At 42.4% G+C, this 24,900-nt stretch overlaps 1 protein-coding gene across 3 annotated transcripts in view; it reads right to left on the bottom strand.

Moving 5' to 3' along the window:
- IRF2 (interferon regulatory factor 2) overlaps positions 1 to 24,540 on the bottom strand; it is a 41,072-nt gene extending 16,532 nt beyond the window's left edge. The window contains exons 1-4 of one of the 3 annotated variants that reach the window (XM_064652625.1): positions 24,302 to 24,540; positions 6,724 to 6,853; positions 5,663 to 5,770; positions 457 to 556 (exon numbers count right to left, since the gene is read on the bottom strand). In XM_064652625.1, coding sequence (XP_064508695.1) covers positions 457 to 556; positions 5,663 to 5,749 — 187 coding nt within the window. In that variant the 5' untranslated portion in view covers positions 5,750 to 5,770; positions 6,724 to 6,853; positions 24,302 to 24,540. Of the gene's footprint in view, positions 1 to 456; positions 557 to 5,662; positions 5,771 to 6,460; positions 6,530 to 6,723; positions 6,854 to 24,301 lie in introns of those variants that run through there. The other 2 variants (XM_064652626.1, XM_064652623.1) reach the window with 2 other exon arrangements.
- Between the last annotated feature and the right edge of the window lie 360 nt (positions 24,541 to 24,900).

A 24,900-nucleotide genomic window follows, 5' to 3' on the forward strand; every position in this document is an offset into this window, starting at 1 on the left:
CTCATTTCCATACACATTTCTAGAACACATGATGAACAGTTTGTGCTCAAGAAAGACCCAGGGTGCTGCAGATCAGATGTGACTCCACAACAACATGGAAAAGCTTGCACAGCATTTACCTTTATTATGTCTGGCTCAAATCCACAGAAAGGCATAAAAAGCCTAAGGGCTTGTGTCTACAAAGTGCTGACTGTGCTCTACTCCTGACAGTTTTGAACCCATGTTGTTAACATTTAAATCAATTAAGTTTTAGTGTTCATCAATGCAAATGAGTTACGGCACTTCAGTAAAGCTGGAGAGTATTGTAGGCCTTGAAAAAAGCACTTAGCCTCCCACAAATCTGGAAACTTAAGTTCACTCTCTGCATTAGAAAAGCAAAGACAAGGAAGAAGGAAAATGTAACTTTAAAAGGGAAAACAATGTGAAAATCTGTCCTGCAGAAAATGAGTTCGATACCTGTGTGAATTGCCCAGTTTCTAAATAAGGGAGCATCTTTTTCAACATCCCACCCATGTCTTGCTGCATGCATCCAGGGAATCTGAAAAATCTTCTTCTCCTGGAAGGGAAAACAAACAGGAAATGCCAACACTGACAGACTTGAGGGATCTTCTGATGACTTTAAGTCACTCATTTATAAGCACAGTTTCAGCATCTGCAAGTGTTTTGCTCCCTTCTAACCCAGTGTCACTCTCACTGAAGTCAACAGGAAAATATCCACTGGCGTCACCAAAGGCAGAATACAGCTCAAGTGTATGAAATAGTCAGAAGCCACTTCATGGAAGATAAGCCTGGCAGCTTTCCAAGCTGACACATGGAAAAAACATGCAGTACTACACATTTCTAAACATTCAAACAAAGGCTAGTTTGGCAGCACAGGCACTTTTATGATTAGAAAAATTACATCTGAAACTAAACAACTATAGGAACAGAGCAAATTCAAGGGATTTGGCCAGTAAATACTAGCACAGTGAAGAGATCTTATAAATTTATATGCCAAGCAAACAGACATATGAATATATCAAGTGTAGACATCTCTCTAGTGGAGATAAAAACCACCAGACACTCATGTGAAGAGGTAGCATTGAAGATACTTGAACATATTTTAGTTCAGAAACTTTAGCCCAAAGAGAAGTGCATTTAAAGCAATCCAAATTTTTCTAAATTAACACATATGTAGCTAAATCAGGGCATGCCTTACATGGTGGCAGTATAAACTGATTCCCAAAGGGATCATGGAAGACAGTAAACTGGTGACTATTAAAGAGCCTAAGGGCTTTCAGAGCTTGAACAGCATGGATTCCTACACTCCTTCCACAAGCACTTAGCACACAGGATACTGGGCCAAATGGATGCTGGGTAAGATGTGCTTTTATGTCATACAACATGGTAATGAATTCTTTCGTACTGACCTACAGAGTTGCTTCAGTATTCTTCACATTCTTTTCTGCAAAGCCATACAAAATGAGTTTGTTACACAGCACTTGCTTTTTCTCCCCTGTTGGGAGGAATACATCTTATCTGGCTCCATATGCAGACATCTTGTGCTATAAATTGCCTCTGCAGGTTTAGATACAATTCTCAGTCTGGGAAGAGAAAAGTACTTCCAGGGCAAAATGCTCCCTCCTCCTGAGGTGGCCACCTGAGATACGCCAACTGAATTGCACCATAAAAGAGTCTATTTCTCTACACTGACTACAAATAACTCCAGACAGGCAGCACTCCTTTAAATGACTGCATTGTAGATATCTGTGGTCATGTGAGATGAATCTTTTGTCCTTTCCCCTTCCCCCAACAACCACTTTTCTTCCTTCTCGTTAATATTTCACTAATGTCAAGGTTAGGTTTATTTCTCTTCCTTCCCACGTGATCTTTTCTTTTTTTTGAGCCTGCATTTTGTCCTTCAACTCTTGTCTTTAATCCATTCTCTCATGTACATTCACTTGTTTGGAATTGCATTCTTCCCTTCTCGCATGGCTTCATCTTTAATTTGGTGGAAGCACTGATTTACACGTTCCTCATTCCCCTCAAATCCTCACACTCTCATTCTTCCTCTTAATCTAGTCCTATCACTTCTCTCGTTTTGCCTCCTTACTCTTACCCCTATATATAAGTAAATAATCCTACAGAGATGCTCATCTCTTTCCCCGAGTAGAAACAGTCTAAAGGAAGCCTCAACCCCACTATTTTGTGGTCCAGAGCACTACTGTATTCAGCAGAGGTAGAATAAGCTTTCCTGCCTTTACCCTCCCACAGACTAAAATAAGCATGGAGAAAAGAATCATACTTCCATAGAAAACAATTTCTATCGACAAGAAACTTTGAGAATTGAACAGATTGAAAAGTCTCATGCTTGAGAGGTTTGAACAATGCTACACAATGCTATGGAGGTTATATAATGGATTTCATATTCCATATGATAATTCAAAACATAGCAGACCGAACAAGACTCCAGACACAGTATCCTGTTATCATCAACTGCACTCACTGTTTCAAAGGAAGGTGCTAGGACACTCAACAGCAGTTTAAGTGGTCATTACAGTGCTTCTGTTTATTACAGAAAGTTCTTCCCAATCCCAGATGTCTTTAAGCACAGGTATTATAGCAAATTAAATACAAATAACAAAATAGAATCCACATGTATTATAATTTTATAATACATATATATAAATACAGAAACTACAGATTTTCTCATCCCCTATCAAGGATCTAACCTTCTCTGAAATCCCACAAGGGTGCTGGGTGCATCAGTATCATGTGGTTGTGTGTTCTGCTCTAGTTTACCTGGATGCTTTCTATTTAAATGCTAATTATTTATTTCACACATTATCAAACATTACCTATATTCTTTTTCAGTTGATGACCTTAATAGGGAAGGGCTCATCACTGCTTTCTCTTAGACTTCAAAAGCATGTGCTGACTGGTACAGCACTGGACATTTGTGTAGGAGTCTCACTTTTCTGTTAAAAAATTAGCCTCACCTAAAGTCAAAAACACAACCCACAAAATTTTTGCAGCATAACAGGAATTACTACCAAGCTCCAGTGGGGACATCATTGCAAACTGCTCCGAGCAGGTGAATGAGCACACATTAGCTACAAGTCATAGGACAAATCTTAAATAGCAGCATCCTTCTTGAGGACAGTACTCCAAGCATACATCAAAGCAGCAGGTTGCCTCTTGACTCTGTTACATCTACTCAGAATGTTTCCACTCTAATTTCCTTTTCCAAATCCATGAGGGACACTGACCTCTTATTATCCCCCTTCTCACACCACCTCTGCCCTCTACTGAATGATGGCATTTCCTTCACACCTCCCAGTTTTGTCTCTCTGGGAAGGTAAAGAAATTCCCATTCAGCAGGATAACATTTTCACCAGGATGGCACACAAGTATTTATTTTTTAAGCCCTATAAAAAAGGGGTTTGTTCTGGAGGTATAATGTCATCAACAGACAGTAGGGGAAGGAATTAGGTAAGTCAGCTGTACCTGATTTGTCCTTTTTAACTGAGAGAGGTTTAATTCTTTTTTCAGTCGGAAAAAATTCCCCAAGAGCCAACGACAAACCCAGAACAGTAGTAATTCCTTTCATATTTAAATCTTATTTCCTTAAAAGCTATGCACACACAAGTTTCATTCTCTTGATAATCTGACCCGCTTTCTTTTCTAAACTCTTAACTGTCCTTTGCCAAACTCTAATTAAAATATACAAATTGCAAAATCCTAGAGCCTCCAAAGTCGATTCCGCAGGTACAGAACAGGCTGTGATACATATGACATTGTATCACTGATTCCATGCATGTCTTTGTTTATGGTCAGGATTTAAAGTAAAAATAGATATATTTTTGGTTTAGTGATCCATTGTTGGAATGAAAGTTTAAACATTTTTAAACAGAAATGCTTAGAAGGGCAGATAGCCTGTTGAACACAACAAAGGCAATCCAGACTGATGCCAAATACAAGGGTAGAAGTGGGGAATCAGAGTTTAATAATCCTCAAGGCAGGCCACTTATCCTGGTATCCTTTTTCTGATAGGAGCCAGGGATTTCTTTAAAAATAAAAGAATTCAAAAAATTTATTTGTGAAACAAGCCTCGGTCAATACAGAATATGCTAAGGACAAAATCTTCTCCCGACTCTTGCATGCAAAGAGTTCATGCCAGAAGAACAAGGCAGAAGCTGCTGTAACAACATAATCAGAGGGCTGCAAACATTAAACAACATGACATGCCTTGCAAACTGCCTTTATGGACTGGTGTTCTGAATTTGGAAGAACGAAGCCCTTAGCACAGCGGCAGCATTTTTACAATGCAAAGGAAGCAAGTACAATTCCTCAGATATACCAAAAAAGGTTACATGAACATAACCTATAGATGACAACATCGTATTTAAGAGTAATGTGCTCAAATCTGAAATACTGTGCCCTACCGAGAAATTATTTCAGGATTGGGAAGGAATGCCCAGCAAAGGACAGCAGATATGGACTGTCAGCAGGAAACCTGACACGGAAGTAGAGATATTCAAGGAGAAGGACCCCAACATGGGACTCAAATTACAAAGACAACAGTAAAAACTGGTCTCTTCGTCTTCAGCTGTGATCCCATTTTGCAAGAACAAGGACCTACTCAAATTCACAGGGCAGCTAACTAGGGAAAGGATAAAGCAATATTTATTTACGCAGCCACAGCATGTGAGAGTCACTGATGCAGGAAGTTCCTGAGAAACAAGACTCATAGCTGAAATTTAAAGGGCTCCTGATAATTTTAAAGTCGTGAACATTTCTAGCTTTGAAAGCTGAAATAAAAAGCGGTAATTTCAATAGCCATTCTTCAGCTTTAAAAATGAGCACCACAACTACTACTGCTATAGGGAGGACACCAGACTATCTGGATTAGTGTCTTAACCAGAGTGGCAGTTCCTATGTTTCTGCACCCAATTTTGTGCATTTCCACCCATTCTGATAATAAAGTAGCCTCTGTAGCCAAAACAGCTTCATGCTTTTCAGTGTGGTGAATTAGTCTCCTGCATACTACAGAATGCATGCAACATTTCCAGGGTTTATTACTATTTAAAGTCTCAAATACACTCCTTGGTTTTACTGAACCAATTAAAATAAATTCAAATTGGGCACTGACATTTTGTAGCTCATACTTGTGCTCTCGAAGTGTCTAGAGCACTTAGTAAGAGTTAAGGTTTGGGCCCAGCACAGTAAAAATTACTCCATTTTCTGCCAGGTTAAGAAGTATCAAAGAAGTCACATAAGTCTGAAACAGGAGATCATTGCTTCAATCCAGAGTCTAACTCAGAATATAGTCTTCCACCTCAGAAGAGCATTGTGTTCACATCCTTCTGATGCTACTTGGTGAACAATGTGTTCCCAGCTTAAAAAAAAAAACAAAACACCTATCAGAGGCTCCAGAAACACTCACTCCAACAACAAAGCGATGGAAAATACTTTCAAAGGAGCCACAAATCCACCAGACCAAAGCAAGATGCCTCAGATCTGGCAGGCAAGGCTGGAGGAACAGGTTCAGCAGGAAGCATTCAGCTTTGCCCTTCCTCCCCACGTCACCCCTTTGAAAACCAGGAATGAGCTGATTTACCTATTCAGACCTCAGCCACTGCTATAAGTTCCTCTTCAGTGCATGCATTCACCCCCCCATTACCTTATTTAGCCATTTCAGCCCCGGTATTCTGTTAGAGTTGATTTGCTCTTCCAGCCAGGGCCGCATCCGCATTCTTTCGACAGGCATTGTCACCCACCTGGGAAGGAGCTGCAGGAAAAAAGGGATACAATTATTTGTTTTCCAGGCAGAACTCCCAGGCAGTTCCCCCACCTCTGCACAGTACAGACATATTAAAGCTTTGCAGGCATTGAACAATTGTAAATATAATTGTGATTTTAGATCTGTGTGCAAGCTTCCCCTAAGAGTAACTGAGATAATAAAGTCTTCTTCATGGCAGAAAACACACTTCTGGTGCACCTTGATTAGGAAAACCTTAAACTGAAGAAGACACATGATATTGGTAAAAGCTTGTCTGCTGACACAGGTGGGATACCAGCGGTCACAAAGAAAAACAATTACACCCCCGGGGATACCTCTTTTTGGCATACGTACTTTCATTTGCACAAGACTTTTTTTTGCAAAGAAAAAATATGTAAAGAAGAAAATCCACACGCTGGAGGCATCACTGTACTGGCCAAAATGATGCATCTACTAAGAAACGTGCTTTCAAATGTCTGTTTCTGTCCCATAAACTTGACTAAAATTATGAAAAATACATTTTACAACACAGCAATTTATCAGACCATTTGGTTGTGGCTGAGTAGTTTGGCCCCCTCCTTTCAGCTTTCTTGGATCAATCCAGTCACTAATTTTTTTAGCTGTTATTTTACATTTCAGTGCTGTTCAGCTATGATATGAGTACTTCACAGCCTCCTCAGCTGCACCACGCCACCTTACATTATTCAGTTAAGACTCCAGCTGACTTCATTTTCTCATTCTCTCTCTCTCACGTGACCTTGATGCCAGTTCCCTGTTGAGGGCTGTAAATTATTGACATAAGAGTCCAAAGTCTTGACCCTGAGGCAGAAAATTTTAAAAACATTAACCTATCTCAGGCACCACTCTGAAAGTGCCAACTGGCACTAGATGCACATTAAAGCACCACATTAAATGCCTGCTAAGCAGCCTGCAATCCATCATTTCCACATTCAAGTACTTGCATTTAGGCTGCTGCTTCTCCTTGCCCCCTCTGCACCGGGCTCAGCTCCTTCCTCTCTCCACTGTTCTTCACATCTGTGTTCTCTGCATCATTCTTAACTTCTCTGCTCCACTATTCTTGTCACCTTTGATCTTAAAAATAAAAAAGAGAAAAAAACTGAAAGCGCACAGCAATGGCACAAATGTAAATGGGTTTGTTCTCACTTCCTATGGGAGTACAGGCATCAGACAAACTAACAATTAGGCAGTACCAAGCCCACACCCAGCACAAGAGGAAGAAAAACGTTCAAAGTTTCCTCTCATTGCTCTGAGGACATGTATTTCCTGAAACTAATAAGGAATTAAAACCTGAGTGCAACAATAAGGCTCTTTGATGTGTTCAGAGAATTTACCAGCAGCCATGCTCACACTAATCTCTTAGCAAACATATTGGCATTTTGCTTACTGCTGTGTGCAGTGGTCACTTGCGCTTCAGCTGCAGCCTGTTGCAGTTAACTATGAATTTCTAAAATAGCTCAGAAAATGGTTGCAACTGCTCAGCTCCCTTTCAGGTGCACATCAGACACACAAAAACAGCAAACCCCAGGACCCAACAGTGGCTGAGCCCTTGTACAAATCCCCTCTCTGTGCAAGAGGGAAGCTGTTTTCTGGGTGAGGGTGACGCGGGTACAGCTTTCTCAGCCCCCAGGTCAGCGGCAAACAGCCCGCCGTGCCACTGCAGCCCCCTCCCCTTGGCACCAGCAACCCTCATCCAGGTTGCAGAATGTGTATAGGAGATTTGTACCACCTTCCCCTACTACAGCTTGAGTCAAAGCTGAAAAATGCAAATGGAAATGTACTAAAAACATGAGTAAATTTTTATTTGTCTGACAACGAAGAAACAAGTAGTGCAACAGATGCATTTCTTTGTAAGGTATCTTTAAGTATGCATGCACTTTGAGACAATTCCTGGAAACACTGTGCATCAGATTCAGCACTCAATATATGAGTGTTCCCATTTAGCAGTCAGACTTATTTTCTGGGTAATGAGCCCTTAAGACAAATTTCAAACCCATCTAAATAAACAAATTAGACAGAAGGCAGAAAAGTCATCTTGAAAGTAGCAGCAACAAATCCCACTTGGGACAGGCAAACATGGGAGAAACAGAAGCTGCCTTTGTGCAAAAGCAATACATTTCAGGAAATGAGAAAGCTGCCAACAATCGCTACTACAAGGAAGCCGGTTTTGCCCCAAACGGCACAGCTGAGCCAGTCTGTCTCTTCCCTCCCACATCCCTGGGGGCTTCCCCAGCTGCTCCCCTGCAGATGCTGTGGTGTGGTGCTCATCTCCTTTTCAGCACCCTGGGACTCCTCTGGGACTAGTACTTGTAACTGTCAGCACACACCTTCACATCCATCACCCACACCAAGGCAGATTAATCCAAGGTAATCAGAAGAGAAGTTTGGCTTATGAAAAGGGAGGAGTGGCTCCCAAGACATATTTATCTGAAAGTAAATTCAAACCCAGCTAAAAATGACCCCACAGTGATGTTCAGGTGGGGGGAAAAGTGGGCATCTTCTGGGGCTATGTCTTTCACAGAGGGGCAAGCACATTATGCTTCTGCTCATCAAAACAGCCCTCCTAGTGCTCCTCTAAGAGCCCATGATGCCGAAAATAAAGCTGGATGTCTTCAGAAGACACCCCAGACCTGTCTGCCTCAGGACAGTACTGACCACAACAGCGCTAAAATTTAGTGGGTTTTTTTGCAGTTGCAGTTGCACATCAACAACACCCTTTTGATGAAAACATCAAGTCAACTCTACCAAGTAATTGCCTGTGGGAAATGAAGGTGCCATATCTCCTCTCCAGAGCTGACAAATACATTATTTATGTGTACAGAAAGAAACATCAACTTCTGCAGTGCCTTAAAAGTAGCTTCTGCCTTACAATAAGCAGGGTTAATAGGTGCACTTGAAAGTCTTATTCAGTGGCTCCAGGTGGGAGAACCTGAAGTCCATCCCTCAGTGAGTACAGAATCAATCACCTGACATTAAGAATCATTCAAGTTTGAAAAGACCTTTGAAATTCTCCAAAACAAGCAGCAAAGGCATGTAAAATTTCATTACCTAACACCAAGCCAGCTTCACCACCCACTAGAATATATTAATTATAAAAGAAATCTACAAAGCCAGTCAGACACTAAGGTAAGCCGTACAAAACAGCAGGCATGCCAAGTTCCTTGCTCCAGCCTCTCTCCAGTGTTTACCCAGCTGAAAGAAAAAAGCAGAAACGGTCCACCCTTTTAAGGAGAACGAAACATCAACATTTACAATGTGGAGCAGGCTGTAAAACCACAAGCACCTATGCATTTATCTCCCATTTCTGGTCAACCTGCACTTCCCCTGCACATTCACACCTAGAAGAAGCTACATGCAGCTGTCTGTATTTTTTGTACCAGAGGGCAAGTTGACTTCTAACAATACTTTCAGAGCTGCCAAGGCATCCAGTTCCCACTAGCTTCACCACCACCATGATGTCCTGAGCTGTGGGAACCCATCCACTTGCCTAAGCAAACTTCTTCAGAAACCTGGTTATCTTTGCCTGCCTGAACCTTCACACTCAGATTAACTGGGAGAAAAATGGCTTAATGCCTGCCATGGGTCACTTGACACCATCTTTCTCCACACCTTAGAGAGACCATGGATGGGGGTGGCCAGGGAGAGGAGCAGAGTCAGCTGGGGCTGCAGAAGGAAGGAGCAGCACCAGCTCACCAGTGGCAAAGAAGCACCTGGCACTCCATCACTCCATCACCCTTCAGTCCCACCTCAATTTTGCTGCACACTAATGCTACTCTTTGCATAGGCAGCTTTCTGAACAAGTCCAGGAACCTAGCAGGCTTACAAGCAACCCCTCTTTCTGTAGGGTCTTTTTCATCTGTTTGAGCCTGGACCATGGCTCTCATCCTGCTCAAAGACATGTGTGACAGCAGAACGAACAGAAGAAGAAACTCCAGCGTGGGAGTGGGAAGGAGCAGCTGGGGTGGTCAGGGAGGAACCCCTTAGCCAAAACCACTAATAAAGCTTCTGTGCTTTTAGACCATAGCTTCAAAAAACCTGGATAGTACTGAACCCCAGCATCTCTTTGGGGAAAACACAGGAAAATGCTTAATACTCCCAGAGTATTAAGGCAGGAGTCAAACTTTCTGGCATTATGTTGAAAATAATTCCTGTTTGTTTTTTCTTCTAGTTTATCACTGTTCCATTGTGGAGGAAGGGAAGAATAATTGTCAAGAAACACATTCAACTGCTTATGGGACCTAAGAAACTATTTTTCTGCCCTATCTGAAAAGAGGTGCTCCTTGAGACACTGGAAGTCAGGCTACCCGCTGGGAAATCATTTTATGAACACTTGCCATTCTTAAGACAGCCAGTCTTCAAGAACCACTATTTTTAACTATGACTCTTAAAAATGTATTAAGACTGGTAGCTCCATGAATTTCCCTTTTCTCACTCCATTTTTATCACCTGCCTCATTCTTAGAGGGGGCATTTGCCTTTTTGGTGGTGGGAGCTTAAATGTATCGATGGACATTCAGACATCAATAAAATTACTCCTAAACAAGTGCCGAGCATGCAAGATACCAACCCCCAACACATGTCTGGAGGGGCAAGCCACTGGGACATTCCCGTGTGACAACCATGGCCCATGGATTTGCTGATGCCATGGTTTATGGAGGGATTATTTTGACCTTTTACAAAGCTTGATTTACTTCGTGGTCAGTTCAGCCTATTTTTTCCAACTAGAAACTGCAAAAATATGGTGGAGGCTACCCCACAAAAAGCTATAACCTGTCCTAACCCTGCAGGTGTGATGTGGAGGAAGAGTGCTGCAGAGAGCAGAAGGCATAGGATCTACTGGAGCTGGTGCCAGTGTAGTCCAATTAGGAATATGGAGCCTGGAAGAGGCCAGTGAATCACACTGCTACTGCATGCTGCACTTGAAAATGAGCTTTCTACCAGGAGATCACATCAGCAGCCTGGGGTGAAGCACGCAAGCTGGTTTCTTAAGACAGACACAGCTGAAAGAAGAGTCCTAATGATGTAAGGATGGGAAACACATTTTTTGGAGTAGTTACACAAAGGGCATTGAGTAGGTAGCTGTCACCACAGAATTTTTAAAGGCACAGTAAACCATGCTGAAATTCAACTATATACACATTCTTTTCAAGATGTATTTTTCTAAGATTTTTTTATGCAAGACTCTTCAGAAGGAAACTCACAGCCCTCAATTATATTTAAAGATATAGCAGAAAAATATTAATTCTTTTCAAGAGCTATTCATCTTTAAAGAGACAGTAGAAAATATGTAAGTGATGGCTGCAATCTGTATATACATATAAATATTTTCACTCCATAATGTTTAATAAAGAGTTTGAAGTCCTCCCTATTCACTGCTAAAACATTCTAGCAATTCTGACTTGTTTTTTCCCTGAAGGAGATAACAATCCTGCCATACAGAAAGTGTAACCTTTGAGAACGAAGAGCTCTTCACTAAAATTGCCGTAGCTGTAGACAGAAAGTGAAAGCAACGGCATGGCAGGCATTACATCTGAGCAGTACAAGATGTTCTCTTCCCTTCAGTTTCATTCTAGTAGCATTTGGATAACTGAAAAAGCACAAAGGTTATCCCAAAACCACAAGCTACTCTATGCCTGTGGATATTTATTAAAAAATATATTTGTATGGAACTAAAAAAAAAAAAAAAAAACAGGTCTTGAAAATCAATTCTTCTTTCTACATCACAAAATACCCAGTTAAAAGATTTGTCAGTATATGGAAATTTTATTAATGGTTCTGAGAAGGTAAGGTGGGATAAGAACCTTGGAGGTGCATTTGTGAAGTACATCACAGCCTTTCCCCAAAGTTGTGAAAAAACATCTGTTCCCTAGAGGACACGTGCAGAACATTGCATAGTACCTATTTCTCTTTTTTCAGCAAATAAAGAACTGGCAATATTTTTTTTTTAAAGTTATCTTGTACTTGTGCTTTGCTGATAATCTTTTAAACTATTTCCTTTGTTTGCTAACACTGCTGCAGTTCAGAAAAGCATCAATCATCCTGTGTGACCAAAGAGATATGCTGAAATGAGACCATATGCTAATTTTAGGATTCAGAGAACTGGGTTCTGTATTTGCGCCTGTGCCAAGACTGTTCCAGGATACAAGGAAACATGATCTTTTTTTAAAGAACAGTACTTGGAGCAAAATTCTGCCCTTTGGTCACAGACCGGACTCTGCCTTCATATGGGATTTTGCATATAGGGTCACTTTTCTCAGCTACTCTATTGTGAATGCCCCTTTGAAAGGTTTAACCGTACATACTCCGAGCAAAGCCCTGCTTGGAAGTCAAACTCATCAGAGGGATAGAGCCTTCTCCCACATAAGAAAACTTGCTTGCCTCACCTGCTCAGAAATACTTCAGAAATGTGAGATTGATACTGAAACAAGGACAACAGAAGTCCACTTTACTCAGCGGCTTCAACTTCAGACACCTGAAATCTCCCCTGCCTGCAGCCTGCAGGGAGACAAGACCTCTGCCTGGTGCATTTTCCATCTGCCAGGAGGCAGAGGAGAATCTTACCACTGATGCTGCAGAAGCAGAGTTAACATGCCTTCTTTCTCATAATCCCAAATCATGCAAATATCTGTATCTTTTTTTGGAACCAACAGCAAAATACATAATTAAAGAGTAGTTCTGAGGAAAAGTGGGCATTGTTGTTCTCAGAGGGGCAAAAGTTACAGGTTCAAAATAAAATCCTGAAGCTCTTGGTTTAGAAAACAGATACAAACCAGGAAAACACATAAAAACCTGTAAGAAACTTTCTGGATTGACGGACAGTTAGAATGCAAAACCTACCCTCTCTGGTCTTTTAACTGCATATAATGTTGCCTCTTTTATTCCCTACCATTATTCTGTCAGTGATGCCCTGTTGAACAGGCAGGGATGGGAGAAACATCACTGGCAGATTTGCTTCTTACGAAGCACCTCTTGCCTTGCATTCCCTTAAAGTACATGCCATGGCTGACTGCTCCACAGAACCAGCTCCTGTGTTGGCTGTAACGCTTGATCCACACTGCAGCAATGGCAGTATTTTTCCTGCCCTTTCCTAACAATTTGGTGGCAGCAGAAAAGACATCGTGATCATGCTATACCCTTCCTATCCATCACCAAGAAAAATAATTCACTGCAGCCAGGAAAGGGGGTATCTTATTTGCCCAGGTGCCTGCAGGAATGAGGAAACTCCACCAAGACAGGCCAGAAAGCAAAGAATTGGAGAGCAGGCAGGGTGGGAGCGCACAGGTCCTGGGCAGACTAGTATAAGGCATGGCCCAGCCATTAGGAAGAACCTGTACAGGCAACCAATGAGCAGTACTTCACCTGCTCCCCTAGATTCAACAGGACCATGGCTGTCAAGAGGAAAACTGTGGGGTGGAGAAAAACCTGGGAGACCAGGCTGCTGCATCACAGATTCAACAGCTACGCAACTTTCCAAGGCCCTGCAAAGCAGGGGCCAGGTTGTGCCCACTTCAGTGCAAGGCAGATGGAGGGGGAGGAAAGCAGTCATTATGCCTTCCTCTCATGCTGCTCTACCCAAGAAAGATACACAAAGATAGAAGGAAGAAAAGCCCTTGCATCCTCAAGGGACAGAGGGCAAAAAACAACCAACCTGACTTGCCCTGAAGAAAAAAACAAACAAAATCTCAAAAAAAACAAAGGCAGAAAATACCTCAAACGTGTATTGAAATCAGCATTACAGACTACATGATAAACATGCCCAGGAAAACATACAATGGGAACTCATACTGTATATAAAGTGTGTTTCATCAGCCCTATAGCATTTCTGTTCCACCCAAAGGGTGTTAACATGCCCTGGCTGGGATTCAGACATTACACATCAAAACAGACTCTTTCCTTTGGTTTCCTTGCATAGCTTATTCTCCCTCAGCAGCAAAGACATGAGTTGTTATTTTGCAGTGATCTCAGGCATCATTAAAGATAGCCCTTGGATTTGCAGACTAGAAGTGCACTGAAGAAAATCCATCTTATTTTAATACAATAGACCCAGAAGGCTGGGTCTTTTTCTTCTGGACTTAGCCATAATGAAACAACGCTTCAGCCTCTCAATGTTGACAACGAAATTTCCCTTGCACTGGCTTATATGTTGAACACTATCATAACACTTGAACAACACAATGCCTGTGGCTGAGTCCATTCACTTCTCTGGCATGGCAGCAACTTACCTCGGCTGGGAACTTGGCCCAGGGCCTCTAACAGATTGCTAAAGATCATCTCTGCAGTATCCTTGCCATGATGATCATCTGCATACATTTCAGTGTCTGCAAGTCTGGTGACAATACAAAGTGATTGCTTTAGTTTAAGCTTTGAAAGAATATTTTGTGTTCTGGGGGTCTCTTTCATTTGTTTCCCAGGTCTTCCAGGGAGTGAATATGGGAGATGCCAGATTCTGGTGGCATTAGGATGTCAACAGGTCTGTGCAAGTGATAACAGCATGTGGCTACAGAAGACTCTTCCCCTGCCACCTCCTCCAGGAATCTCAAAAGCAGCCATAACTTGATTATAATAATCAGTCCAATACCTGATTTGTTTCCTTCTTAAACTTTGTGTTAGATCTAATGTCTGACCACGATTTGTCCCCAGTATCTGGGATATCTAACTATTTTTCTCCCAAAAGCTGCCTAGAAGACAGGTGGTGACTTTTCAGTAGCAGAGCTGTACTTCATTCAGACAAGTTTGGGAAGGGCTTTTTTACAAGAAGAAATCCGCCAGCACGGTTTTCAGGGAGTAATTAATTCCTTGCACTGGGGAGCAGTTATCTCCCAAATAATCAATTTTATTCCTGAATTAAAAGTTCACACATGAATCCACTCCTGAATACCCATACATATTAGTGTTGCTGCTTAGCTGTGTCAGTTGGAATCCATGGAAGCCAAACCCTGTGTGTTCTTTAAAGCCGCCAGGAAAACTCAGCATTCGACACCTGGTTCATAAAGAATTTTCCAGCCTGGTGAAAACAGCAAGGCTATTAAGGCTCAAACAATTATCAAGGATTGCTTCACTGATGCAACTCAACAGCATTGTTCTGTTGGACCACCGCACTCTTATGAGATCCGTGACTAGGTTTACAGGAGACATCCCTAAAACTTTTAACAAGCACATTTCCTACATGGGTCCCTCTGAAAGCAGTGGGAAATCATGCATGCAAGTACCTGCAAGACTGGGCAGTCTTCATCTCCATGTCCTGCCTAGCATTTCTCTGCCTAAGTATAGGGTGAATGCTTTATAGAGTAAGCACATTATAGGGTGCTATATATTAGAAAAACAGCCATTGTAAACCAAAAGGGCTTAATCTCAGTGTTCCCGCATTAACAGCTTGTGAGGCTCAGGCAAGATAGCAAAAAGACAATGACATTTTAGAGACACTCAGAGAGGCAAAAAAAATTATTCCAGATAGCAAACACTGAGAGAAATGTGTTCAAGGAAGAGTTTTCACATTCACCAGCCATGACCTGCACCTGATGTAATCCACCTTGCTCTGATTGGGCTTGTTTCTCACAGCTACCTTTGTTTGTATAACATACTGTTCTGCAACTCACAGCAAAAACTATTTGCACACTACGCTAAAGTGCGATTTAATATTTGCTTAAAGCTTTCATTTTATTGTCTGGGCAAGGGCAGTTTCTACCACTGAAGTTAATAGCTAACCCACACCTACACCTTTGCTACCCAAACTTCTAATTGCGAGCAGAACACCCAGATCCGAGAGCAAAAGACATAAACTACCTCTGCCTAACCTCACAGAGAGCAGCAAACCCAGCCTTTTCATGAAAGGGCTTCCTTTACTTCCAAGAGAAAGTACTAAAGAAAAGTATACACTATCCTGGATTTGTAAAAAACACTCTCTCGATTACTTAGACACTTTACAGACAGATCAGAGCAGGCACAGACTTGGGGGCTGGGATTCTCTGAATCATCCACACGGCAAGCTGGAAACATGTCTGTCACATGAATGTATTTATGGTTACAAAAATAGCACCATGAAAGAAGCAGATGTGTTGAGCACAAAAAATAAATTGAATTAGTTATTACAGAGATACTGCTTGACACTGGAGAATTTAAGAGAGAAATGTCTTCCTCTTGTATGCACATTTGAAAGGCTTGCACTTAAAGAGTGGCAAGTATTAAGTGCTTGTACTTGTGCTTGTTGAAATGGTATGATCTAATTCTCCTTTTTCTAAAAATGCTACTCTTTCTTCTGCCACAGGACATACAGGATAAGAATAGGTAATAGGATTGGTTACAAACTGTGGTTTTAATTTAAAGCTTTTGTGTAGACCACAGACCAACACCAATTAGACAGCCTCCATTTGTGATCTGCAGCAGCTATTTCTATCTTGGAAGTTTCCTAAAATACTACTGAGCTAGAGTGAGACAACTCAGCTCGTCTTCATTCCTCATCTCAGCTGGATAAATATTATTAAATTAAACAAAGCTAGTCTTCTTCGGCTTCCCTCATCAATCTCAAATCTCCAGAATGGTTTTGGCATCCAAAGCATTTAGGTTTTATATGCTTGAATGCAATGTGTTCAAATGTGTGAGAATTAGACCTCTGGAATTTAACTCTCTTTTATTTCAGCCCAGCAGAGTGAATATCTTCAGCAGAGCAGTGAGCGTCCAAGCTTCTCATCAACACCCAAACTTTTTGTAGATATGGCCCAGGAACACGTCTCTACATATGAGAAGGACGTTCACTTGAGCCTACATGGCCACCCAACGTTTGGCCATCTTTTGACTGATTAACCGGGTAGTTCTCAAGGTTGAAAAGGACCTTCTAGCTGTTGACTCATCTGTGGAAACGGAGTGAAATCATTCGCAGTCATTTCATGTCATCAGCAAAGCTGATACCAGATAAGATCTTTTGGTTACTGTTGATCTGCCCCAGATCTAAGAGGATGACCTCAAAGGTGGGGTGCAAAAAAAAAAGCACACCACATATTTTATACCTGATCCTATAACAACTTGAACCTCAACATGAATAAAATTCAAGCGCACCTACCAGCTGAATGAATGACTCCCTTTCATCACACGGGATGTCATCACCTCCATTGTACTTTCTGTACGTTTGCCACAGCATTTCAAAATGGTACTTCCGTGACTGAAGAACATGCCACTTTTCCCATACTGCAGGGCTGTTGACCAGACCTCTGGCTGCAAAAAAGTGGTACCTGGAAAAACCAGGAGTGCAGCTCCTATTCCCTATTGTGTAGTTTGCTGCCATGCAGCAGTCAAATTTACCAAAGCATGAAATAAATAGTAAAAATGAACTAATTTTTCAAGTTCAGCTCTCATGCTTCTTTGCTCTGTGTTTATTCTTTCATTTTGCCAACTGGGAAATGAAAACCAATGGAGTCAGTTTCACTTTTGTTTATATTTGGTTTCAATTTATCCTCAAGTTTTGCTTTCATCTTTTTCTTGTAACACTGTTGGGATTTCAGATGCTGCAGGCAAGCCTTCAGTAATTTAAAAACATTAGTCTCCTATCCTGTCTGTTTTCCTGTTGTGGAATTATTTTTATTTAGGTAAACTTTTTAATATGCTGTCACAATTTTGGAAAGTGTTTGGGAGTGAGGGTGTTTAGTTTTGATTTTACAAATTTATATGCCTAGTCCAAAAAATTTAGTACTTCAGTATTTTCCACTTGATTCATATCTCAGTTGCATATCCATTTACATAATTCAACAAAAGACCTTAAAAGAGCAGTCAGTGCACCAAATACACAAAAGCCCACATCATGCACCAAATGTGTGTTATATACACATATCTCCATGAAATGCAATTAAAGACCTAAATTTACTGCTACCTTAATTTATTAAACAACTAAGGCATTATCTGTAAGAGGCTTGCCTGGAATGCTGTCAAGCTATGTTCAATATCAACAGGAATATTACAGTACAGGAGGAATATTACAGTACAGGCTTTGTCTTCTGTGCACTCATCAGGCCCTTCAAGTCACACATATCCCTCCATTCATGTTAAAAAGCAGAACTTAACCACACTTCAGACTTTTTAAAACCAAATGCGTAAGCAACTCTTCCTTCTTTTGTGCTGTATCAACGTTAAGTATCTAAGTCTCTAAAATGTAAAATAATTTTAAAGCAGAAAGGAAATGGTTAGACAACATCCACTGCCACGTGCAGTTCAAAACAAAGGATAAATTTAAATACTTTTGCTTTTGCCACACCTTAACTCCATTCCTAACACCAGAGATATGCTGCGAGCTACAAACCAATCCTGTAAAGGTTAGCTGAAAAACTATCAAACCGCAACCTGCTGTACTCTTTAATAGCCAGGAATATGGAAATTATTACTTCCAAGTTTATCTTGAAAGCTAGCAACCTATACAGCAACAACTGAATGTTAAAATAACTTAAGAGTTAAAATTCAGTTCTGTACCAGGGGTGAAAAAACATGCCACATGCAGACGGATTTGCTACTGGATGCCTGTGTCCAAGCTGCAACAAGATAAAATGTTTGCCTTGTACTAAAGACTACTGTACATTTACTGCAATCTGCCCCCAAGCAAACAAAAGGGTCAGAAGATTTCCAATATACACGAAGCTGGGCTTGCAGTATATTACACATTAAGAAAGTAAATATTACTGTACTGGTTCCCATTTCTTTCTTTTCTCTCTAGGTCATTTAAAAAAACAGTAATTTTTCATCAGCTTCCAAGAAATTGAAAACATATCTAGCACTAATTAGAAGAGCAAGTTTTAAAACCTTTTTTACAGTTTATCAATAAAAAATGTGTGCTGTACAGTATATTCTTTATGCTAGATACAAAACATCTTCATTTTATATTTTTATATATATGTCACTATGTATGTCTGCATATATATATTTATATACATACAGGCCAACATTAAGCTCTAAACTGTTAACATGGTTTCCCTTCCACTAATTGCCAATTATTAATTTCAGTTTTTCTTAATGGCTATGGTAATCTATTTTAATCTTAACAAAGAGTTCAAACACAGTCAATACATGGAAGAACATTCATACAATTCCAACAAACTTCTGGGGGAAAAAAAAACCCAAACAAACCAAACAACCCAAGGGGAAATTATTTAATTGCACAGAATGATTTTTTCCATAATATTAATCATATATAAGGAATATGCAACTTAACGAATCCTCTCATTCACTGTAGCCAGAATCTCTTCAGCTTGCTTATTTGTGTTTTGCTTTTGCACTTGAGATCTCAAAGGACAAACCAGAAAATCTTTTGCACTAATCAGTTTGCAGCAGTGTAAACTACAATAAAACTTCTGTAAACACTGCCTTATGGTTTATGCCCTCAATATCACAATCATTACAGGCCTTTGAAGGACCGAGTTTCAAAAGAGTAATCTTTACAAACGAGTCACAGAGATAAGTATCACGTGATTAGTTTTATGTCTTTACCAACAAATGGACCATGACTTTCAGTACAATATGCACAAAATACAAGTTGAGGTTCTAATATGCAAATATCAGAAGAATTTTGCAGGGGTACCACTCCAATGCAATGTTAAATGTACACAGGATGTACTTAACCTTACTGTAACTGCTGTCAGGTTAACAAGTGCAGGGGCAACAAGCACAGATTAAACAGGATCATCATACATGTTTTATTTTTTCCCCGTGGAAATTTCATAAGATCTTATACCACAAGATTCACATATCAAATGGGAATAGGTGGTCCTGCTTCTCTGTGTTATCTGCAAATGGACCATAGCTTATGCTTCTCAGTGGAAGTTTCTATTAGCAGTTTTCAGCAATAATTTTTGATCAGCACCTGCAGTAATTCTTTGTGGGCAATCAGTGCCCAAAATTTGATACTGAACTGTTCTGACTTCTAAGCTGCACAGCAAGTTTCTCTCCCACAGACTGCCTAATCACTCATGAACACAAGTAAACTCCTGACATACACACGGTGGCCATGAGCACCACAATTTATGTATTGTATAATCATCTGTTGTTTTGAAGCTACGTCTCAACATTTTATTTGGGTCTCATTTATCTTACCTACTCACTATCTTCACAACACTAACGATTTTAAAGAATATCCCCACAACTTCTTCAGTCACTTCTTTTCCAAGCTACTTACTCTTTCACAAAAGCACCTTCATATGCTTGATCATCTTTGACACCCTTCTCTGCAGCTTAGCAACTTTCACTAAATCCTGAATCAGGAGAAGGGAGCACCACAGACTTGTAATGGCACAATGGTGTTTTCTATTTCTATTTTTACTCCTTCCTAATAATTTCTAACATGCCCTCTCCTTTCTTAGCCACATCTTGGCACAGAGCTAATTTTTTCATTGGATTATTGAGTAAAAAGTCAGTTCAGATTTCATCCTTGTGAACAGAAAGTTAAGACTGCATTCCTTTCCATGCGCGTTACACTTACATTGGCCTGTATTGAACTTCATTTGCAAACGTACATCTGGACTTGCAATATAAGATTCTTCTGCAGGCTTTGTTGTTCAGCCTTTGGGATTTTCATGCTCTGAATGAATTAATACAGCCAGCAAACTTGTTAAATCACTACCACCTATCCCCTCTTCCAACCCTTATACAGCATAGACCCTGGGCAGACTTGGGAGGAGGGGTACAACTGGTAACCTCCTTTCACTGAGCAAAATGATCATGACTGTACACCTCGGAGCAAACTGATCCCATCCTGAAACTGGCCCTGCTTTAATAAGGACTGTATCAACCAGACAACAGCTCAGCAATTCCTTTAGAGAATGCTAGAAGAGTCATGATGCACAACTCCTTGGCAACAGAAGTCCAGCCTAGTTGCCTAGTCTTCGTTAACGTATCACATTTATACCCATGTTCACTAGTACCATTCACTAATCCCTGGAGAACAAAAAACCAAACAAAAATGCCCATCCTTGAGTTGTCAGTCTCCCCAGAAACCCTGAAAAACTGACAGCTCATTTGTCACCTTCTATTCCTGAAGCACTAAGGCAGACCTACGCAACGAGTTACACACAACAGGCAATGTACTAGCAACTTACTATTTTAAGTTTCTCCAAAACTTTTCAACAAGTATCACCTCCTGCCTTCTACTTCATCCTTCTCAATGGTTTATCTAATACCCTCTCTTACAGACACTTCCCTTCAGGAAAAATTCTCCAACATGCTCGTTCCTTAAAAAAAGAAAAAGCCTCCTGCAAGGGAATCGCCTTAAAACTCTTCCTCGCTGAAGCAAGGCTCAAAGAATTTTTTCACTCTTCTGCTATGACTTTATCTTCCTTGGGCACTCCTTCTACACATAGATCACTTATCAGCAGGCTTCCTGGTTTTGATGCACTTCAAAGAGCATTTTCTAATTGTTTTCATGTCTTCAGCAGCTTGTTCCATGACTCTTTTTGGCCTACCTTACCGTGTTTAACACAGACCTTATGCTCTTTTCCACCTTTCCCATCTGAAGACAAACCTTCAACATTTGAAAGACATCTTTTTACTTTTACTGAGCTCCTTTGCTTGTCAGCATGATCATCTTTTTTGGTATTTCTGATCATAATGCCATGCAATTGCCCTGAGCCTTTACTATTAGTGTCTTCAAAGAGTTACATGCCAACTGCAACTATTTTACACTTTTGGCTGCCTCTCATCATTTGATTAATTTCTTTCTTAGCTTTATGAAGATTTACTTTGGAAAATTAAACACTGCCACAACTCTTGGCTTTACTTCTCCTAAAGCAACACTGAATTTAAGAACATTGCCATCACTGTCACTCCAGAGCTGGCTGGGATTTTGAATGTAAAATTCTGAACTTTATTCTTGCTGGTACCTTGTCCAGAGTTGTTAGCCACAGACTATCTGTACAGGGTACACCTAGCAAATCTGCTTTTTTTGCACTTGAGCAACTTGCATGTTGGAACATGACATAATCTATGTGGGGGCAACTGAGACCTCCCATTAACAATTGTATTTCCTATTCTTGTAGCTTCTCTATGTTCCCTTAATAGATGACAGTTGTTGCCAAAATCTTGGTTGGGCAGACAGTCATACAGCCCTAATCTCTATCTTTTTACAGACCTAGATCATCAGTTCACGAGACCCTATGTTATTTCCCCAAACAGTTATTTCCTCTTTAACAAAAATATCCCACTTCATTCACATGCAAGTTACTCTATCCTCTTTATGTCTGTCTCTACAATACCTGAACATTCATGATGTTCCTGATACTCCAAGTGTTGTATCACGTATACATTTTAATACCATGGGATGATGCTCCTCTTCAAAAGAGAATGTGTCATGGCAAACTCTACATTCTTCACCCATCAGCTGTTCCCTAATGTTTGATTTTTAAACACATATTAATATACACAGAGTATATATAAGTAAGTGTTTTAATTTAAAGCATACATAGCCTGGCTGCAAATTTATTTACATAAAGCCCATTCGTCTAACGTAAAATCTTTCTGTTGCAAAAATATTTCCATTTCTTCTTGAATCTTAGCTCCCTTTTTTTTTTTCCCCGTCATTTTCTCAACTCTGTGTTAAGATTCTGTCTCTTATCTTCACTTGGTCCCATATACCAAAGGCCTTCGTGCAATGGAGAATGGGGCCTTTAACCCCTGCTCCTAACAGCCTGCAGTTATTTCTCATACCTCTTGGCTACCCCTTTCCATGTAACATGGCCTGTGACGAACAGCTCTTCTCTAGAGACTGACTTGACATCTTCTGAAACCTGACCCTTCTGTAGTCAGCAAGTAACCAGGTGTCAGTGCAAAGGTATGTGCCAAATTTAATGGCTGATCGTCCCACATATGTCTGCCAACCTGCTGGGACCTTGAGCCCCAGAGAGATAACACAGGGCTCAGCAGACTCACACCTTCCCATGTCTGTAGCTTGCTGAAGAACTGCAGTATGGCACATGACCATGACAAAATGATACTGTGCCAAACGAGTCCACATTCACATCTTTCACCATCCTTTACCAGCAAACAGAAACTGCAGCACACAAGGGGCAGGTGAAGTAATTCCCCAGTGGGATGTTACTGACAGGGGCCAGAGAAGAATACTTATGTCTCTGCAGGGGCTGGTGGCATGGAAAGACTGCAATTCAGACTGAAACCATTGGCCTCACAGATTCTGCTACTTTTATGTCACTGATTCTGTATTAAGGTGAATTTAAATGCTGCTGCTCCACTCAACTCTCCTTTTATGGCATTAACACAAGCATTCTGCAAAAGTTACTGTATGCAAACCCATTAAGACTTAAATAAAATAACTATAATCATGCTGTATTTCATCTCCAGAAACTGAGGTTGTAGTTTACAACTATTCACACCTTCAAGAGACTGCTGTCTGCAAGGCTTTAGCACGGTAAGCTGGGCTATAAATTATAACCGTACACTAACTGGAAAGGAAGTTCTGCATTCTGAATTTTTTTTATCTGAGCTCTATGCCTAAATAAGTAAGACAGTCACCGACTTTGCTGCTTAGGTGCTCACGCTAATCAATCGGGAATTAAAGACCTAAGTATCTCTGGGAACCTGGGCCGCGGGATCTAACTCTTCAAGTACTAGCAACTTTGACCCCAGACATGGCAAACGTTTGGAATTTGGCCTTCGGCGCTGCGCACAAACAAAACCCCGGTTCACAGACTCCCTCTGGGGGCAGACGTCCAGGCCTTGGCCATGCGCTGGCTGGCGCGGGGCAGGATGGCGCCCTGCGAACGCGCTGCCCGTACCCGCAGCGGAGGCTGTTCCTGTAGGGAACAGAGCGGCCGCGCCACTTCCTCCTTCCGCCGCGGCCCGACCGCCCCCAGCCCGGCTCATCTCCTCCCGCCGCACTGCCGCCGCTATCCCCGCGCAGGGTGGGATCCCGGGATCCCCCGGCCCCGAGGGCCGCAACCCCTCGGGCCCGGGGCAACCCCCCCGCCCGTGGGGGGCGGCCCCGCCCCGCCGCTTGTGTAACGGGCCCTCCGCGGGGCGGGGCGGGGGGGCCGCGAGGCCGCGCCCCCTTCCCGCCCTTCCCCCGGCACTGGCGGGGGCAGCGCCCCCCCCTCCCAGCGCAACGACCCCCGCCCGCAGCCCCTCCGCCCGCCCGCGCCCCCCTCTCCTCACCGGAGCCACCGGCCGTCTCCTGCCCTGCAACAAGTGCAGGGACCCCGGCCCGGCCCGGCCGCTGCCGCGCCCCGGACCTTCCGATCCGACGCCCCCGCCTTTGTCTCCGCGCCCCAGCTCCCTCCCCACCCGGGATGCGGCGGGTACCCCCCGCCCGCTCCATCCCCGACGCGGCCGCGTCTCCCTTTCCCCCCCAGCCCCTTCCCAAACGCAGCGGCGGAATTAGGCTCGGCCCCGGTCGCTGCAGCCCGACCTTTTGTTTTTAAAACCGATGCGCATCTGCCCGGGAGCCCCCCTACATACGGAAACGGAGGCAATGCGGAAAATAAAATGAAAAATAAATAAAAGAAAAAAAAAGAAATAGGAAAACTAGAAAACAATTCAAAATTACCTTGACGGCCCGTTTTCGTGGCCCTTATATAATTCCTCAAGGTTACCGCCGTTGCCAGGGGACGCGAAATGGAAATGAAAACAGGCGCTGAATAATCGCGGGAGCAAAACTAAAAGTTCAGTGCCTCCGCCCGGGCGGAGAGAGGGCCAGATCGAAAGCAAAACAAGGAGAGGAAGCGGCGAGGCCGCCGGCGCTTGGAAATCCCCCCGCCTCTCCGCCGGGCCGGGCCGGCCGCGCAGGCGGCGGGGGCAGGGCTGCGGCGGCGGGCGCGGAAGCGCTGCGCCCGTCACGGCCGCGCCGGGCACGGCACGGCACAGAGCGGCGCGGCACGGGCCGCCACGGCGCTCCGCCACCCCCCCGGGCAGCCACGATCGGGGGCACTGTTCCGAGACGCGCAAGCCCCCCGCTCAAAAGCGGGCTTTCCCGGAGACCGGGAAGCAATCCCTGCCGCGCAGCTCCACCAGCACCGGCTGAATCGCACCCTGCCTCTCTGCCCTCTCTGCTGCCGTTCGGAGCCGTGGTCTCGGACTGGTACACACGCGTGCTGTCTTTGCCTTTGGTCAGTTCCACAACGAGGACAGTTTCAGCTCAGGTCCTTT

The sequence above is a fragment of the Pseudopipra pipra genome, chromosome 4, assembly GCF_036250125.1.
Source record: "Pseudopipra pipra isolate bDixPip1 chromosome 4, bDixPip1.hap1, whole genome shotgun sequence".
In the NCBI taxonomy this organism is placed as follows: domain Eukaryota; kingdom Metazoa; phylum Chordata; class Aves; order Passeriformes; family Pipridae; genus Pseudopipra; species Pseudopipra pipra.